Genomic DNA, 20,446 nt, shown 5'->3' with positions numbered 1-20,446 from the left:
CTCCCAAATCTCCAAGAGCTTTGTTAAATGCAAAAATTAATACAACTTTAGGAGAGTTAAATTAAATTCTCTTTAATAAGAAATGTAGTATCATTTCATACAACTTGCCTGATTAACATCATTTACAGAAAGGACTTAAACCCCTTGCTTTGCTAGAGACTGTACAAATCGGATTCTGATCATAAAACAGGCGTCAAAAAGGTAAAGACAACATGTAGTAAAAAACTCTGGAAGCACCGACTAAATGTGACAAAAGACGAGAAGAAATGGTGATAATTCCTGCAGACAGGAATCTCTACCTTCAGATTGACAGAAAGATTTTCCTCTGTCTGAAGCCAGTAAGTAATTAATGATGTAACTGCTTTAACAATAAAGTTGACACTGAAAAGCCAAAAAAAAAAGAAGCCTAAAGTAACTTTTTTTTTTGTATTTTAGGTACTTTTCTCTTCTTCGTTCCCAGTTTCTGAAGTCCAGTTTAAGGCTAATATGTTAGCTAAGTGACAAGAATTGTGATTCATCACAGTAAACATATACTTCAGTTAAGATGTTTGCAAACCGAGAAATTTGACCAAAAACTGGTTAAGTGTTACTTGTGCTAGCATAATATTTATTTCAACTGCTGGTTCCCAAAGAGCATAAATATTAGTACATGTCAAAATATGAAAAAATGCAAAACTGTTTGATGCTTAATGTTACTGGTATGCTAAAGTAGTCTATTTGATAATGGGTGGCCTATGCTGTATTTTCAGAGTATCTGTGTTTATGAAGTTCTAACAGAACCAAGTTGTCCAGCCATATCTCCCATCGCTAAGCAGTGGTTCTGAAACTCAGCTTCTCATAAAACAGTGGCAGAGGTTCCCGCCACTGATCTTTGAAAACAGACACGGCTAATAATAAACCCATAAAAAGTGAAGTATTGGCATCACAAACCACCATTTTGCCTATTATTATGAATTCAAGGGACATTATTTTTATATGGTTCAATAATTATGAGGAATAAACTCTACAATCAATCATTTCTAAATTTTATATAAATACATCACTGGTATTGTAAGCCACTGTTGTGTGTGGATGTGACCTCATCTGAGCCGAAGCAGCCAAGGAGAAAACTGAAAATTGAGAAACCAGTTAAGAAGAAATGAGAGAATCGCATTGATACACATTGAAGAAAATTGTAATTAATAAGCATGAGCTGGTAAGAACGAGTGACAAGTACTAAACCTGTGAATCTCATAAAATCAGGAGCAGCTACATCCTGAAGGTCCCGTGGAGCCGCTGTTGGCAGCCTCACTGAAACCACGTTTATGTGAATTAAATAAAAACTCCACCCTAATGAAACACTACAGTGAAGCTTTCTTGTTAAAGACAAATGTGACCAGGTCTATAAGTGGCAAAGCGGGTCTGCTGGACACGCTCTAAGAAAGCTGCTGTTTCAAACAGATCCAGGATGGAGAGGAACAAAATACCTCTGGAGTAGCGTAGCAGGAGGAAACGAGATCCAAACACTTCAATGAAAGAAAAGATTTCAAGGAGCTACAGCTGGGATAAAGTTTCCCTTAGTGTCAAAAACAATTTCATCAAAAGTATTTCAAAAGAAGTACTGGAAGTATATAGAAAATATATTAATTTTTTTTAAATAAAATGACAGTTATTGCCCTTTCTTGAGAGAGTACCTGGCAGTGTTTTCACTTGTCACTGAAGCACAGAAAGAAGACAGAAAACGTGTTTTTATGTTCTGTTTTCCATCAGTTTTTTTTTTTGTTTTTTTTTTTTTACTTCTGTCAAATCTGTCCACCAAGCAGAAAAACATCCATCCCTTTGGTTTTCCACTGGTTTCATTTAAAAAATAAAAAAAAAACACACTAAAGATGGAGTCTCAGTTGTTCTGCTGGCAGAACCGCTGGTTCTCCAAAGATCCGAGATTGTTACCCTTACAGGTAGGTGTTCTGCGATCCGGATGCACTTCCTGAATCCAGCTCCTCCCAAAACGTAAGGCAGGTCCACCTCACACCAATCTGTGCCATTTTATCTTCTTCACAGTAGTGTCAGAATCAGTTGGTATAAAAGAGACTTAAAAAAAAAAAAAGCATATCGTTTGTCGTAACCTTTCCCTTTTTGTCCTTTACCCGGACCGTGTGGGTCTCAGGAGTGAGTCCAGCTGACAGGAACAAAGTGAGTCTCCGTCTCCACTCGCTTTAGTGCCGACTGCAGCTCGCTGAAGGCCGTGGTGAGGTCGTCGTTCACTATGACCTTCTCAAACAGATGGCCGTACTGACTCTCCATCATCTCAGCGGTGTTCAACATCTCCTGGAAGTCCTCCTCCTGCAGAGTCACAGAGGAACACAGAGGAAGAAAGAAACCGGGGAGGAAAATCAGCTCCATGAAGACAATGCCAAAAGCGTCAACTATCTGCTTAAAACCGCACAATGTAACTTTTATAAAAAGAAATGTTTTTAGCATTTTTGTTAAAACTGTCACCATCTTGTGACAGTTTGTTACGAGACAGACAATCTTCTCCGCCTCCTCTCTGAACTACTATTGCCATCTGAAGAAATGCATCCCTCCTGATCAAAAACAACCAATCAGAGCTGGAAGGACGGTGTTTGCGATGTCAATCAAATTTGTGTATGTGCTGCTAAATGTGCTAATGGCGGAGAAACAACTTACCATTACAGGAAAACTGTTTATCTGCCATCATTGATGGCTATGCTAACTAGCTTTAGCATCCACTACAGGCTCTGCTGTTGGGAAGTCACTGTAGGGTACCAGAGAGGAAGGAAGAGAGATGGAGGGAGGGTGAGCAGCATGTACACGAGGGTGCGCTAAAACCCTCCTGGCTCTGATTGGTTATTTCTAGATAGAACTGGGAGAAGGCTTTATTTTTTCACAGATTATCTGTCTCATATATTACAGTTACAATGTGACCGTTTCAAATATGTAAAAAAAAAAAAAAACATCTAAATAAAAGTTCCATACTGCAGCTTTAATACTAAAGAGAATAAAACAAAAAACACTGCTTGTTTGTAGATTGATAGATTGTTCTATCCTCCCTGAGACATGATTCTCACACATGAACCCTCCCACAGAAAATGCTCTGAAACTTCAAGAAATTTAATTTTTTTCCTTCCAGTCAACACACAGGAATATCCACTCCACTCAGAAAACAAGACGTCCTCAGAAATCTCCTCTAAACAGGCAAAAAGCAAAACACACAGCTCTAATTTACAGAAAGGAAAGGGAACATTTGTGTCAGTCTGCATTGTGTGATGGGAGCTTGTGAACTGGCTGCACAGCTCCCCAAACCGACTGAAGCCATGTGGCTTCTGGTTGACCCCTATGACCCCGACCCCCTCAGTGCAGCAGCAGAGCTGGAACATGGCTGCACTCATTTAGCCTTCTGGTTTTACTGGGAACATCCAGCTTTAGACTGGAGGACAGATGTGGTTTTATGGAGAACCACTTTGTCAAACAGACAATTACAAACACACAAAGATACAAGTTCGAGCTGAGAAACTCAGAGACACAAACAATCCTGCAGGATTCAAGCTGAGTGGCAGCAGAAAACATGAACACAAACAGGCTGGTGAGAACTTCTAACTCCTGAACAGCTCAGTTTCTGGAGACGCCGCCTTCAGTTGCTGTTTGTTACAGTTTCTCACACCAGTTGTTGGATTTAGTTACATAAAAATAACGTTCATATTCTCTAAAACAATCATTTTAAAGTTTTAAGACAAAAGTCATGATGACGTTTTGGTATTCTAATACATAAAGCCAAAGGGCTCTGACAGATTACTCTGGGTCTCCTACCGTGAAGGGCCTGGCGGATCCTTTGTCATCTTTGCTTGAGATGATTTTGGCGTTCTTTCTCGTTTCACTCAGTCTTTCCATTGCTGGAGGTTTCACAAACACAATGAAGGGTTTGAACTCAGCCGTCCGCAGAAGCTTTATTGCCTATGAACAAGCAGAAACGCAGGAAAACGGCTGAAGGAGAAGATCTGATTATGTCACAGGGGGATTAGGGCTGGACAATAAATCAATAACTATTCATTTCACAACAGACACGTGGTCAATATCAATAGATAACAGGTTTGATAGAATTTTACTGAACTCCGGTCCAGAACTGCACAGCATTGTGAGGCATGAGGCAGAGGAAAGATTTTAGTTGCTGAACCTCTCACAGCTAAACAAGGTTGGCAGCATCAACTAACTCATTCTCAACCTGCTGAGTAACCTACCCAGCAGTGGTTTCAGGTTCTGCCCCCTTAACTCAAAGCAGCTTTGAAAAAAATGTAGAGTGAAAACTGTGTTTAAAACAGGAAAGGTCACACCACCAGTTTTGGCAGTATTTCAGATATTAAAAAAAAACAACTAATCAATAATTATCTTTACCGACCGATATGAAAGGCTCATGTCGTGCTAAGTTTTCCAGCCCTGCTCCGGATGCAGTACAAGGGTTTATGTCACTCACATGAGGCTGAACGTCCAATAGGCACACTTTCTTCTTGGCGAGGACGCCGCGTAGAGTGTCCAGACTTGTTCCGTAGTAATTCCCTTTGTACTCGCCGTACTCCACAAACCTGAGGCGGGACAGGACAACACGGCAGCTGAAAAGCTGGACCACATATGGAAAGCAGGTGAAATTCTCGGGTGGAGATGGAGAAAGTCCAGTTGTCGTTGTAAGACAACTGGCAATGAAGAGCACTGGGTCAAACAAAAACTGTTCTTGTTTGAAGATATCAGATGTCGAAAGGAAGCTATTCTGTGGTTTGTCACCATTTCTTGTAAAGGAAAAAGGGAAGAGCAGCCTCCATCTTAGTTGTTGTCTGCTTTACCACACTGCATATCACTCATCCAAACACGCTGCTCGTTTAGAGGCTCGGTGGTGAGAATAAAAGGAGCTCAGCAACACCAGTTTGCTCCAGGACGACCTTTAAGGCCCCTGTACGGCTAAACCGTCCCTTCTTTCACCATCCGGGGTTTCAGCTCCTCAAGCAGCTGAACTGGTTCAAGAAAACATGTTTTCCACCAGAACACCTTCTTCCTGCCATAAGAGGATTCAGGATTTCCAGCTGTAAACAACAAGAAGAGTGAAACTAGAGCAGCAAAAAAAAGGTGGAAAGAATTTGGAGTCATTATGATGCTTTGGGACTGATTTCATCAAAAACCAAGACCTGCTGTTAATTCTCCACTTTAGAGAGTTGTACTCTGATTTTAATGGGGCAGTATTAAGAATTTTCCAGGCACATAGTCCCATTTTACAACACAGTCATGTAACTATGTTACCTTCAGCTGTTATATAAAGGCTCTCTGTCAAATTCGACTCAAAAGAAATTAGACTTTGTAATTAAAAGCCTTGAAAATAGGTCTCTGTCTCTTTAAGAAGCTCCTTCTCTTTCTGAAACGCCGCCTTCAGGAAGTCATCACATCACCTGTCCTCTATTAAGGACAGATGATGTTTTTACCAGCGATTCACTGAGAAGTAGCTTGTATAATGAGCTTAGTAGATGCACAGTTCCTCCAGGTGTTTGCTAATTGCTGCTGGTTAGTCTCAAGGAGCGGAGTGGGGCACAGGGGTTGCTCTGAAGAGGAATCTTGGAAACTTGGAAACTGCAGCCCTGAGGAGGAGCTTTGTCTTTGAAGGCGGAGCTAGGTCCACCTTTTGCACAGGTGAATGGTTCCCAAGGAGATTAAAGGATTTCTCAAATGTGTGAAAGAATCAAGGTAACACTTCAGGTATGTTTTTGATGAGGGAATGACATTATAGCATGATGCAAGCCTCAAAAAAGTCAAATTTACATAATACTTTCCCTTTAAATGAGGTTTGAGGTTTTCCTCTGGGAAAGCTCTTCAAGCTGAGCACACGGTTGTTGTGGCCTCTTATTTGGGAGCTGAGCGTATCGTTTCTGCTGCTGCAATGAGCCACAACATAAACAAGTTCATCTCCTCTCCTTCACTGAGCTGCCTGTAATTTCACAGTGGACATTTCCACTCTCCAAGCCCACATCACAGCTCTGCCACTCATCCCTCCGACTCAGTGAAAAACATTGCATGCCTCCACCTCCACCGCAGCATGCCCTAAATATAACACCTCCTCCAACAGCGCCACCACCCTCCACTCCTGCTCTCTGCATGCTGGGATTGTCTGCGTTCACTCAGGACCACAGAACTTCCTCCATGTCCAACTCTAGATGGAACTGTGTGTGTTTGCAGCACTTCTTCTTATTATTATTATTCTCAATCATCCTTCTGAGCTTTACAAATAGCACTTTAATTAGTTGGCCACAAATATGGAAGCAAAGCGACCGAACCGGGGCCAGTTTCAGAGAGAGAGGGCCCCGAGCAGAGGAGGAAGCCCAGACAGAGACCTGGGGCCGGCTATCTGGAGATCAGTTACCAGCACAGGGCCCGGCCCCGTCACCAGCAGCTCACTCTGAGACTCTCAGCTGACAGCAAACTACGGCACTCTGCCCCTAGTGGACAGGAGAGGAAACACAAGAGCTGGACTGATGGAGTTTGGAGGAGGCTCTGAGTTTGATGTTAGACTTTTGACGCAAGTTTCTGCAGAAACATAAACATGTCATGTCAATAGCAGAACATAATCACAACCAGTGATCAATAATTTACAATAACACATTCCATCAGTATGAGACAAACTGAGACCTGATTCTAAAAGGTCTTGTTGATATTGTTTCTATCCTTACAGTATCATGTTCATTATGTTCTGCTTTAATTTTGTTTGTATATTTTTCAGTTCACAGTTAAACTCTCTAACACAGAGCAGTAGAGGAAGGATGCATTTCTGTTTAAACTTCAGGATGTGATGAGTTTCTGCAGCATCTAGAACTTCAAGTCTGATCAACATGAAACAGTTGGAGGTTCAGCAGAGGCTTTGCTTCTCCACTATGATCTGTGGTTTTCTCTCTCTGCATACTTGTTGTTGTGGATGTCCGCCTCAAAGAGATGTTTGGAGATGAAGTGGTACTCCACACCGTCACACTCCTGGTTCTTCTTGGGCCGACTGGTATCTGGGGGAGAGAGAGAGAGAGAGAGTGATGACCTCAGACTGTGTGACTCCCTGCTGCTACACAAAGTGTTTGAATCTGAGCCACATCATTAAAGAGCTGAAGGCCTGAGGAGCAGCATACAGGAAGTGCCAGGCCTTGTATCTATGAGGCTGTAAAACCTCCAACCTGCAGCAGACGTTCAGCTTGGCTTTACACCGTCTCAGTAAATGTGTCTCTTGTAATGTGGCTACAAGGCCTGTTGGTGTTAGCAGCTGGAAGGTGACCCGTTCTTTTGGCTGAGAACCCGAACGCCTCACTGAATAACGGTGCAGCGGTGGAAGCGGAGCATTGAGGGAACATGAGAGGGCAGCCTGCTGGATCTAGTCAGGGTCAAAGGGTCAAACTATCCATGTCATAGAGTCTAAGAGCCTCACTGCAAGGCAGCCTTCAGTCACGGCAATGTTGGACTCCATTCTCCCAAAGCCGACTGATAATTAACTTGTCTCTGTGGGCAGAGACAAGTTAATTAAAACTAGAATGATTGGACATTGTTTATGGTGCTGGTTTAATGTCGTTATGAACAGTGTTCATGTTGTGTTTGCTGTTAATTTTAACGTGTTGAAATGATTGAAGCAGCATTCAGTTTCAATGCTCCTCTAATCTGGAACAAACTTCCGAAAAACTGCAAAACAGCTGAAACACTGAGTTCCTATAAATCAAGGCTAAAAGTCCAACTGTTTGGAGTTATCTTTGATTACTAGATCAGATGATTGCGATGATGGCATTTGACAAAAGGTAAAGTTTTTTGCTTGTTTCACAATTGGTGACTGTAAGATGTTTTTAAGTGTAAAGCATTTTCATGTGCCCATGATGAGTCGTCGTATAAAAGCAGCAGACGACTGCAGGGAACTTACGTGGGATGGTCACACCGAAGTGCTGAGGGTCAGAGATCAACAGTTTCCTCTTGAGTTCATTCATGCCGACCCCTGAAGGTCCTGGAAGGAAAACAACAGAAACATCCCATAAATGTTCAGCAAAACCAGCAGAAAAAACCTCCACTTCCTTGAAGATTCTTCAGGCTCTTTTAGTTCTCAGCTGGAACAAGGAAATACAGCAGCAAACATTTTGATGAGTTACAGGAGGAAAAGCACAAAGTGACTACGAGTCAAATGAGGGATGGGTTCACAGCCGGGTTCTGTTGTTGCTGCCGCAGCCTCACACTGATCCTACAGAACCCTACAGAACCGGAGCCGTTTGTTCCTGAACTCGTCCTGCTTGTTGGACGGCTGCAGATTATGACCAAACGTGCTTTAATACTTGAACAGAGTTTGACCTCAGTTCCAGTGAAAGTCTCCAACTTTCCTTCCTCCACTGAGAAATCAACCGGTTTCACAGAGGAGCTGAGTGGTCGGCCGACTTATTCAGATCAGGAAGTGGAGTTCATTTGGACTTGGGTTGAGGAATGTGGGAGGAATGCAGCGCTGCAGTTTGAACCGGGTTCTGTTGTTGTAGCCGTGAAGGTGGCAGAGCGCGGTAATAGAGGCGCTGTAGTGATCCTTATCTCAGTGGTGCAGACAGTCAATCCAGCAGGAACCAGACCTGCACACACAGGCTGAGGGGGAAACATGGAGCCTCTGGATCGGGGGGGACCAACACAGAGGAGGTCCAACAGAACCAGCAGCTCCAGTCTGAAACCAAAGCCAGCAATAAAGCAGAAGTACTGCTGTTTTCTCTGAGCTGAGCTCCTGGGTTTCTCTCTCAGCTCGCAGTTTGCTTCACCACTAAAAGTGTCAGACTGCATTACTGCTCTCATTAGAGAAACTGTGGAGAGTTGAACAACTTCCAGGCCAAACAGACCGAGGCCCGACCCGACGACCCGGCCTCCCAGCTGCTCTCATCAGCACCAGACAACATCCCAGCAGCGTTCACAGTATGGCTCCACTTAGAGGGCTGCAGGTTTTCATCAATAGAAGCTCTAATGAAGCGCTCCAAAGGTTCTGTTTGTGGACTGCTTGCTAACATCCACTCTGAACTTTAACAATCAGATTTCTTTAAACTCTGCTGACATTATGTAAAACTGATTTTCATTAGCCGTCTGTCCTGAAAGCTGCAGAAGTCCAGATAAGCATCTGGATTCATCTTAGAAATGATCCCAGACTTCATTTCTTCAGCTCCAGTCGGGTCAGAGAGGCAGGCTGTAGCTCTGTCATTAGAGGCTGCTTTGGACGCTGCCTTGACCTTAATGAATAAACGCCTTCAGGCATTAGGAAAACACTTTTAGAGAGAAAGCTGCCAAGCTAAAGACAGGAAAAAGTTCTGGACCATGTCCAGTCTGCAGGTCTAAAAAATAAAAACCTCACTTCTCTGTAGAAACATGCTGAAAGTTCCCTGAAGCTTTGCTTTTCCCTGTCTGATAGGAAGAAAACAGGAGGTACTCCTCATCAAACACTTTCTTTCTCTCCACAGATGCAACAAGCTGATCAGGAGACTGGTTACTACCATTTAGTAAGCTTCTAAAAGTCCGTAAAGTCAGATAAATAAAACTATTCAACTGTCTGTCAACCTTTAGCCTTTAATCTATACAGCTGAGAGACAGAAACCAGAGTCGTTCTTCCTCCACTTCACTGAGTGTCCAAATGTCCACAGAGCTGAACAGGTGGGACGGTTCAGCTCTTTGATTAGCAGCTCGACCCGATGAAGCCCATACTCTGAGTACCAAGGCCCGGCCAATCAGGCGACAGCTTGGAGCAGAGAAATAAAGGAGAGAAACGTTCTCCACCTTCTAGATTAGATGTTTCTAAAAAAAACAAAAAAAAACTCCTGAAATATCCAACTGAAGCTGCTGGAACAGATGTGTGAGTTTTCCCTTGATTAATGGAAACAATGAAGAGATTCCCAGTGAAAACTTGAGGAATGCTGTTTCTCCGTTTCTGTCGGAGACGTTCTTCTCATTTTTGTTCTCATCAGAAACCTAAAAAGGGAAAACGAGGAGAAGTCGACAGCTAGAGAATGGAGCATCAGGCAGAGATTTAAAGCTTCACTGCTGCGCCTGGTCCAGCTCATTGTTCCAACATTTACTGCCAACACTCGTCTTCCAACCACAAACCCAGAAGGAGGAACCACTAAATTCGGCACATCATTGTGAAGCTCTTTGGAGAGCCTAGCAGCAGCCGCTGCTGCTGCTTCGGGCAGGTGCTACCAGTTCCATCATCTGGACAGGTTTAAAAGACACAGAGAGAGGTGCAGGAGGTGAGAGCGTTTAATGGGACTGATTGATGCGAGCTCTGCACCGTCTGTCCCTCTGAGAGCTAAATGAAGGACCGCATGTTTCTCCTGGATCATGGAAGACTGAGGCCCATCCATCTGGAGCTTCTGGACTCCCAGAGGTCACACATCTAGAAGTGTTTGAGGAGTTTTATTAAAACAGTTTCTACAAAGCCAAGTCTGACAGCAGCAGAGTGTGAGGTGAGCAGTGATTTCACTGATTACCATCAGGCTCTTTACTCACCCACTAGGACCACCAGCCTGTGTTTAGCTCCACTCTGCCTGCAGTAGGGGGCGACCTCCTCGTAGGTGGGTACGTCAGCCATGTCGTACATTTGGCTCTTCTTAGACTCGTACATGGACTTGTTGGTCTTCCTGTCTCTCCTGCTGAGACGGAAACTTCTCCTGAAGCCAGCTGGAGGTCAGGATCAAACCACAGACAGAAGGAACGCCATCATTACAATGCCTTGCAAAATGTCGCTTAAAATTTTCCCCGTTTTGGGATGCACAACAACTGAGTACTTGCTGTGAGGCTACATTCTCACAGCAAGCAAATCCGAAGTATGTTCGGCGTTTTCACAGAAGTCTGAATCCGCCCAATTTTGATCTTCTCACCCAAAAGAAAAAAAAATAATAATAATCTGATTTGAGCCGCTTCCTTATATGGTACTAATTTGAATATGTATCTGATTGTTTTCAAAGAGACCATCTTCAGTCTGAAGCATCATGTAGAATTTTATCAGACTTTTATGTTATTGATAAGAGACATGCATAATAATTCTTCACCAGAAAAAGACAGATTTAGTAAATCTGGACATAAAGAAAGGCTGAACCCACCACTCTTTCCTCCAACTATGCATCCAAACACATGGTCAAAGCTCCACAGAAGCATCATTTGTTCCAGTTTATCATGAAATAATGAGAGTATTTTTCTTAGCAAATTTTCTTTTGAAAAGGAAAACTGTTAAGAAGCACTTGATGGATTTTGTAATTTGTTTTAAGTATAACGCTGCTAATGAAAACTACTTTATTGAACTTGAGTAAGCTAGCATAGTAACACCACAAATATAATTATATACGCACCACTTTCTTTGATCTGTCATATATATATATATATAATCACACTAAAATGCATCTAGGTTTAGTGATTGTAGCATAACAAAATGAAAACTTTTGTAAACTCCAGTGCAGCTGTCAGACCAGCTGATCCTCTGCAGGTGTGAGCTTCACATTCTGTGTGTGTTTCTGCATCCACACAGCTCCATGTCCAGGAGCTCAGGTTATTCTGATGGCAGTCATCTTTACTGGAGGTGAAGGAAATGCAGCACAACCGTGAGCCAAACACTTAGCTTGGAGATCACTCTCGTGCGCTTCACATTTTCCACTTTTGAGATTTTTATTGTTCCTTTATATGCATAGAGTGAATTTCTTAGTCTCTTGTATCTAAAGTGACACAAAGACTTCTTAATAGACTGATTCATTGTGCAAACGCTGATCTCATAATGATTTAAAGTATTAAAAGCAGACATTCGTATTTATTAGTTGTTGCTGAAACCTGAAAAGTTATAAATCTCTCTGCCTGCCTGTTGCCTTTAACTGAGACTTTATTTCACTTTTATGATTTCATTATAATTTAATCAGTAATAAATAAAAAGTCAGATACATGATGCAGAACGAATGAAGCGAAATGAAATGACGAAGTGAGAGGCTAAATAACAGCCGGCCTCATACTTTCCACAACATCCTCAGACAGCTGTGTTTCTCTGCCGACAAACAGCTCAGTCACATTTTTCTCTGCTTGTTCTTTTCCAAACAGTCCCTTAATAAGAGACGGACCTGCCGACCAACGCTGAGCTCCAGATGAAACACGCTGTAAGTCACAGCAGCACAGCAACACTGCTTTTGGAGAAGCTCGTGTGTGTATAAGAAGCAGTGAAGGCACGCGGCCTGGATATAGTCTTACACTGAACTGAGGCAGACTTTGTTCCACTCTGGCCAAGCTGTGGCTTTCATGGTCTGTGCCATCTCTCCTGTGAGTAATCTACTCATTCAGCACCAGAGCTCCTCTGAGCCCAGTTTCCAGTCTGATAATGTCTCACAGCCATGTAGGAAATTTAGCAAGTGTGTAAGGAAAGCAGCCGGCGGCCTCTGTAAGCTGAAGCTACAAACTACCCGCTCAGACTCCAACGTACTGAAAGCCACTACAAGCCTGGACCTGGAAAACAAACGTCTACAACTGTGAAGCAGAGAGAGAAAAGTTGATCTGAAGAGAAACCGTCACAAAGCCTGACAGCAGAGAGCAGCATCAGGTCTTCCGGACGTCACTTGGAGGCCATCAGGAAACGACCAGCAGCTGTTTTCCCTCCAATCACAACTCATTTCACTCAAAGAGTGTTGAGGGTAAAATGAAGGTGAGACAAAGGGGAAAAAGCTGCCAGTGAAACCAGCTGCTGTAGTGAGGGACCCTCCATCAGGGGCCCGGGGCCTCCAGAACCATCCTGGTTCTCCTCCTCAGACTGAATGGAGACAACATCCATGGAGGTAACCAGACATGGCATTGGGGGATGAAGTGAGCATTATGTTCTCAGCTCAGTGCTGCGGTTTGACGCTGTAACACTTCGTCCAGGTGGTGGGCACCAAATGTGGGAAGCATTAGCAGCTCTTCCTGACTTGTTACACATCCAGATTACAGGACTGGTTGGAAGGAAGAGGAGGAGGGATGGTAGGCAGCCAGGGAGGAGTGGAGGCTTTCCATTCTGTCAGCCATTATTATTGCAACATGGAAGAAAAGGAAGAGAAGACCTGCAGTTCTTCTAATCTGAGGGTAGACAGGAGAACTGCTGTTCTTGAACTTTCTAATATGTGATCTCCTTTGTGTTTCTGTGTAACACAAAATAGTAGAAAGTAGAGAGAAATTATGAACAATCAGCGAAAGTGATGAAACATAAATCCATCCTTAGATGGCACTCTTCAGGCTCTTCTTGGAACCTTGAAGTGTTCTCAGGACAGAGTGAAAATATGGTTTGTACTGCATATCCAGGATCCTATTCTTTAAGTCATGCATATGTCATGCCCCTAGATGAGGCATGAAACAGGTGAAGTAAATAGAAAAACTTTGCCTTTCAGATAAAGGCAAAGTTTAAACCATGACCTCCTCCTTGCAGAAGAAGCCCCAGTCCATCTATTCACACCACACCCCACCAGACTACTCATCAAAAGCAAAACCAAATGATACTATAACTTCTCTGCTTGAAGCAAAGACTCATTCTAAATGCAAGTTGAGCAGTCAATCTTTTTCTGGTTAAAGAAAGTGAGAATACTCCGACCCAGTCAGAATATTCAGATTTTCTACAGGGTTATTTTGGAAAGCTTGAATTGGGTCATTGTCCAACCTTACTAAAAAAGACTTTAAGTTTTTTTTCCCTCAGACTTTAAGTTCCTTAAGACTTTAAGTTTTTTTTCCCTCAGATTAATATTGACAATGTCCAAAGCTACCAATAAACTCTTGCAGCCAATCTTATATTCAAATCCAGACTGGTTTTACAGACTGGAAAAAATTTATTAGCTCCCCCACCTGATCTAAAGGGTTTTACATATGAAAAAACTAATTCTTGTATATTTTCTTCATGCAGTCATACATACTATTGGTTTAAAGAGTGTGCAGACATTATGTGTTTGTAACAGACATAACATTGACCTTTCTTTCCACACACAGAAAAAAAAAGAAGTCATTCTCCAAACATTTCCGGCCCAAACTCTGCTGTACGAGTTCTCCAAATGTTCCTCCTACAACTGTAACAACAGACGTCTGCAGAAATGATTACGGTTCTGCACTGAAGTGAAGTTCAGGTTCTGATTTTTGTGAATGCATCCAGCATCTGTTTCCAGGAGCAGCCTACATATCTGGTCTGGTAGCTACTCTGACCTTCTGACAGAGGGAGGTTTAGCTGGGGTTAGACCAAATGTTGCTTCACATCTTTAATCAGTTTCTGCAGTGGTCATCCCAGTGTTTAAACTGGGTTATCTGGGGAGAAGAGACTCAGAGAGGATAAGGGAAATGGTCTCCAACCCAACTCTTACAGGCTTACATGGTGGAATAACGTTCCAGATCTGAGGCTGCTAAAAGTCTATTTGCATCAGAAGCAATCTATGTTTCCCCACCATTTCATCCCGCAGCTCTACGGGCTTAGAGACGTCTCATCTCAGAACGATGCTGGTCGACCCAGAAGCTGCTGCTAGGTTAGCAAAAAACCTAGCAGCAGCTAATAACTGAATAAAACTCACACTGACAAAATAAGTGGCTCAGATTGTTGGGGAAACTTTAAAGCCACAGTTAATGATGCCAACACTATAGAGTCTGGAAACACCAAAAGCAAAGAAATATAAAGTTATATCTACAAAAAATAAAATAAAATCCAAGATGGCTGCAGAAAAAAACAGGTTGAATCTTTTTTTTTTATTGATGTTGGCTGGTTAATGGTTCAACTGTATTCTGTCATCCACAGTTTCTAAAGTCCAGTGCCTTTATAACACAGAAGTCCCTTGTCCTTTTAACTCTGAAACTTCCAGGCATTGATAGAAGCAGGAATAAAAAAGAATGATGATGTCCTGACTGCTATTTATGCACATGTTGTCTGTTGTTGTGGTTTCTCTTTCTGCAGGTTTAGAGGCAGACTTCAAGGATGTTTACTTTCTTCCTTTCTCTCCACTACTACTACTACCTCCTTTCCTTTAAAACCCTTCCCCCACTTTTCTCCCTTCCTTTTCATCTCTGTGTGAATTACATTTGAAATAAACCCAAAGAAATGAAGTGTCTCAAGCGGTGTATCATGGCGAAATGCTCCGCTTGTGGAAAGTTAATCTGTTCAGCCTCACCTAGATACAAACAATTTTGAGCGCCACACCGCCAGAGAGGACGAGATAAAAAAAAAGGAAGGAAAAAGACTAAAACCTGAGGACAACAACTGCTCGCCTTCCACCACCTCCTTTATTCCGCCGTACAGCTTTAGTAGCATTGGAAAAACATCTGCAGCTTCTAGAGTTTCAAACCTTTGAGAAGGGGCCAACGTTACATCCTACAACCACATCCAACCGACTGAGAAGCCACGCAGCTGTACTCACCCAGAGGACGTGTTATTAGAATGGTTTCTGTTTTTTTCCCCTTCTCTTGAGGTTTTCTCATTTTGGTTAAGTCTCACAGAGAGCTACTGGGTTTCAAGAAAAGCTGTAAACCTACTACAGTGCGGGATGTCATTTGGGCCCTACAGAGGAAGAAGAGACGATGAGGTCACTGAGCTGGTGTGAAGGGCAGAGTGATAGAACGAATCCCCAGAGAGAGAGAGTGGAAAATAAACGGAACATTGAGGCATAGCTGAGACACAGAGGGCGACCCTCGTTAATGTTAGGAGGGTTTGATCCAAATGAAACAATCATTAACATGCATTCATGGGATTTATTATAAATAAAGAGTCTAAAATAATATAGTGTAAAGAGAGGGGGGGTTGAGATCAACCAACTTTTGACCCAAACATTTTTTTCAAAAAAAAACAATATCAGAGAGAAAAACTGCTATTAAGACATTCAGGTAAGGAGATTTACAAACAAGCATAACCTTACAGAACCTCACAAATCAAATGTTTTGCACCTATATGACCACCTTTCACTCTTCTGTCTGTTTCATGTTGAGTGGGTTAAAGCCCCTGACATTAGACTGTTTTAAGCTTCTTTTTCCTTTCAGATTGTGCTTCTTTGACTGTGAGGCCATACTTTCTTTTTAAATAAAAGAAAATCTTTATTTAGATGCATATATAATAATCTTAAACTAAATGAAACTATGTTTCCAGTTTTGAATCTAGTAAGCTTTAGAGATAAATCCATTCTCTTATGTTCTTCCAACGAGAAGGGATGTCCAGGTAGAGGTTGGGTGAACTGAATTGCCCAAAAATCTCTTGCCTAGTTTTGTTTTTGGGACTATTGCTTACTGTATAACATGAAAACGGTTTAAAAAAAAATAGAATAGATTTTTTTGTGACTATTTTTGGACAACTAATTATTCAATACACAAGTGTGATAAGAAATAGATTCATTATGGATTCTAACAGTGAAAAGTGCAAAAACAATCATTCATTTTCAATTATTGCCAATATTATGACTTTTTATACAAATGTACAAATCTCTGAATGCAATTTGTGGCTCCATAATTTAACCCTCAGACTGAAAACAACAACATAATATATCTGATAAATAAGTCAGCCATAACAACCAGTAAGTGGAATTTTCTGTTTCCTGTGGAAGACGTGACATCAAAGGAGGTCAAAGTTGATGAATGAAAGGAGAGCTGCTAAAGGAATGGGGAAGGACTTTGTCTAGGCCAGACTTTGTAGCTTTCACAGTTATTACAACAGTGAAACAATCACACCAACAGAGGAGAGGATAAGCTGGAAAACAGCATGATGAGAATCTCTCACCTACGTGGAATCCGCTACAATAATCAGCTTCTTCTGGTGATGGGAAGAAAAGGAAAGAAGAATCCAAAAGAGAGGAACAACAACTGATTAAAAAGAGGAATCAATCATGAGAGCAACAGAAACCTACCTTTTTAATCACGAAGTAAAAAAGGGGAAAATGATGCATTCATTGGAATACATGGTGGACGATATGGGGAGAGTAGCAGGACAAACTGATTAATTTTATTAGATATGCATTTTGTGATAACCATAGATGTAAAACCAAATATAAAAAATGTTACGGCCTCTGTCACTGTCTTCAGTCCTGCCCTTTGTCTGATTTAATTTTATATTATCAATAAATCTGTCAATTAGTATCTTTAGACGAGTTAGAACCAATAGGTTTCAGCAAGGTGCAAAGGTCTTTTTCTGAGTAAGTAGAAGAGGAATGAGCAGGAAACACAAGGATGGGAAGCAGAGACTTGACCTTTCATTTAACGGCAAACTGAAAAAGGGGTTGGCAATCGTTAAGGGTTCTTTAGACTCGCGTACAGCAGTACAAGTACATGGGTAAAATATGAGATGGGGAGGGAAAGGTTGTACTACCTTCAATTTCAGCAGCTTTGAGTGCCAAAAGGTAAAGAAGCAATGTTAGTTGCTTTTAAAAAGTACTAAAGTTTATGAAAAGCCAGTTGAGCAATGGGGTAAGAAAAAAAGAGAAGAAACCTACCAAGCTCTATCTCCACATCATCTTTCAGAGGGAAAAGAAGAAATGGACAAAGAGAATAAATAAGTCATAATGCTGCAAATACAAAACATATGTCGGCCAGGGTTTCACCAAAATACAGCACGTCCCCACACACACACACACACACACAACATGAAGACCCAACTACAACCTGCAGGATACCAGCCAAAGCATGAATGCCATTGGTACTGTTTTCTTGAGTCTCTTAGGTTTGTGTTAATACAGACTCCCTTTAACATGTAATAGAGTATGATGATCATTCAGCTGCAATGACCAATCCATGCTCCACAGCCTTATAGACGCAATCATGTTCAGTTGTCCTTCATTTGCCTTTTGGACACTAAATAAGAAACACTTGCTCTCTCTATGGGTAAGGCTGCTGGATGAGGAAGGAAGAGGAACAGATGTGGTTCAGAAAACTACTTCTATCCTCTGATGCTGCTAATGAACTGATGATAACACTGTTGGAGGTAAAACCGAGGAGGACCCAGAAACCTCCCATTTGTGCACAAAAAGTGTAGAAAAGTGTCAATCGACGTCATATTTCATTATGAGCTCAAGATGAACTAAATTGATTTAACATTTCAAGTCAGTAATGTCTGCCGACCACTTGAGTTGGGGCTATTTTTATCCACTTGTCTACATGTGATGCGTTTGGGTCAGTTACTCACTAATGTGAGAAATTTACTCCATCACTCTGCAATAAACAGCTGAGAACATGCTGCTTAAACTTAATACAACAAGATAAATGCGCATAACCATGACAACCAGAGACAGTTTAAAGGCCGGCTGACTTTCGGGAGACAAGTTACGTGTTCATCCACTGTGTTTAGGAACAAGTATTCCCTCTGAGGTAAGGGTGTAGCTGAGCATTTACATGACATGGAGGACTGCAGAGGGATGAAGGTGGCTCTTCAGTTTTGCTGCAATCCAGCGACGTCAGTCACAAACTACAGTTTCTGTAGTAAGTGTGAAGACCTTTGATTCAAGTTTACCTCCAACTCTGCCACCTTCATCGCGCTGAGAACACTGGAAATACTGCTTAAGGTAATAATCTAGATGTTTGCCACACTGTCAATATCAAAACTAGAATCTTTTCAATATATTTAAATCTGGATCTAATGCAACTATTTCTCTAGATAATGGATATCTACGGTAGTTCATTACCTAGTGTGACACAATCTGTGAAGCACGGCTGTGGAGTGGCCACTGTGTTTTCACAAGGAGGAAAAACATTCAGATTCAGAAACCTTGGAAAGGAATGTAACATTTATGTGCTGCTAAAATGTCTGTAAATAATTTGGTACTGTTGTATAAAGCGGAGATTAAAATAAAAACAACGAAATCAACATCGAAGACAGACGGACCTTAAAGTGAAATGTTTCACCAGAATTTAAAACCTTTAAATTTCCTCCAGATGCTCCTGAGTTGCATCAACAGCAGGTTAAAGATCTCTAAACGACAGCTGGAGCCGGGTCATGTGACTTCTGCTCTGATCTCTGAGGACATTTGGACACATTTTTAGTTTGGACCAAATGTTTCTGTCTTCATATAAAATCTAGCTTCACATATTAGAGCTCACATCATTTTCTGCTCTCGTGCTCCCCTCCTCCTCCAGCTGGAATGCTGAACCAGCAGCTAAAGCACATTTGATGAGATGTGATTTGGGAGAGAGAGGAGGAAACGAAGCTTTAAGAGCAAACATTAAGGACAACAGGAGAACGAGAAAGATATCTTAAATACTTCCCAGAGCTGCCTTATTATTCTGTGCAAGGTTTTCATCTGCTGCCTATCTGACCAGGAATGGTTCACATTGTCTAATGGCCTCCTGGCCTTGTACATGAGCTTTCCTGCTCTAATGAAGCACCATGTGATAACAGAGCAGGATGGAGATCAGTCAGGAACGATCTGACCTCAGTTCATAGAGCTGTTTGTCCTGACGTCCAAGGTGACATTTGAAGAACCAAGACGAACTGCTGAAGCTTAGACAGCTCAGAAAATCAAGTTACCCCAGCTTAACAACGGATTAAACAGTTGTTGGAAAAAGTGTGTGGGACTTGTCCCACGTGTGCCCAAACGTCCATTACGCCCACACCCTGTGAAACTGAAACTGTCATGTTCAGGTTTGTTGGGTAAAAAACACAGCAGGTGATGAATGCTTACATGGCCGCCTGCTGAGGGTCCGTTGTAGTGGCAGAGTTGCAGCGGGCTGCCGTAGAGCAAATCTCCTGCAAAATGAAAAACAAGAATAAAGGAGAACATGAGAAAATCAAAGAAAATGTAGAAACACCAATTTTCATGGTCAGTTGGTGAATATTTCATTCTTCTCTGCTGCTAAGTTTCAGAGAAGCAGTTCTACAATGACCAGCAGCTTTATTGTGTCAGGACAAACTTAGAAAAACAGAAAATAATGAAAGGAGAAGTGGAGACACTAGCAAGTTAAGTACCCAAAAACTACTTTACCCTTCGATCAGGAGTGAAAGGCTACGTTTTCCATTTCAACCTCGAGGACTTGTGAATGACAACAGAAAACCTACCCCGTGTCATGTGTTCCACATCAAGGGAAGGTTTCCGTTCTCTTGCTGCCCAAAATACGTCAGTACCATCGCTATCATTACTGTCATTACTTATTATGGACCCGACTATGTGAAAATCCAGCTTATGTTTGGCAGTCCAAAGCCAGCAGAAGGAAGAAAACGAGGCTGAAACATCAGGGAGTCATAGATGGAGGTTGTTTCTCACCTTTCCTGGAACTGTTTGGACGGGATCAGACCGGCACGGGGATTAGCATCCCCATCATGCTTTGCCTGCCACCAAGTTGCATCTTCTTGGCTCATTATTTGAAGGATGGAGCCTTTCTTGAAGCCCAGACCAGCCTCTTTACACGGAATGGCACTGTCTTTACTGGGATCATAGTCGAACAGCGCTCGCAGAAACACCTGGACAAACCAGCAATAGGGCGGACAAAAGAGACAAGCAGGAAA

General features: G+C 42.1%; 1 protein-coding gene across 5 annotated transcripts in view; it reads right to left on the bottom strand.

Annotated features, from left to right (window-relative positions):
• Nucleotides 1-56: 56 nt before the first annotated feature.
• mpp7a (MAGUK p55 scaffold protein 7a) overlaps nt 57-20,446 on the bottom strand; it is an 82,559-nt gene continuing 62,169 nt past the window's right edge. For 3 of the 5 annotated variants that reach the window (XM_032550738.1, XM_032550737.1, XM_032550739.1), the window contains exons 10-19: nt 20,205-20,401; nt 19,626-19,690; nt 17,445-17,465; nt 16,736-16,768; nt 10,513-10,683; nt 7,919-7,999; nt 6,932-7,025; nt 4,469-4,577; nt 3,808-3,951; nt 57-2,322 (exon numbers count right to left, since the gene is read on the bottom strand). In XM_032550738.1, the coding sequence (XP_032406629.1) occupies nt 2,143-2,322; nt 3,808-3,951; nt 4,469-4,577; nt 6,932-7,025; nt 7,919-7,999; nt 10,513-10,683; nt 16,736-16,768; nt 17,445-17,465; nt 19,626-19,690; nt 20,205-20,401 (1,095 nt within the window). In that variant the 3' untranslated portion in view covers nt 57-2,142. The remainder of the gene's footprint in view (nt 2,323-3,807; nt 3,952-4,468; nt 4,578-6,931; nt 7,026-7,918; nt 8,000-10,512; nt 10,684-16,735; nt 16,769-17,444; nt 17,466-19,625; nt 19,691-20,204; nt 20,402-20,446) is intronic. The other 2 variants (XM_032550740.1, XM_032550741.1) reach the window with 1 other exon arrangement.

The sequence above is a fragment of the Xiphophorus hellerii genome, chromosome 21 (genome assembly GCF_003331165.1).
Source record: "Xiphophorus hellerii strain 12219 chromosome 21, Xiphophorus_hellerii-4.1, whole genome shotgun sequence".
Taxonomy (NCBI): domain Eukaryota; kingdom Metazoa; phylum Chordata; class Actinopteri; order Cyprinodontiformes; family Poeciliidae; genus Xiphophorus; species Xiphophorus hellerii.
This window is presented reverse-complemented; position numbering and strand designations above follow the sequence as displayed.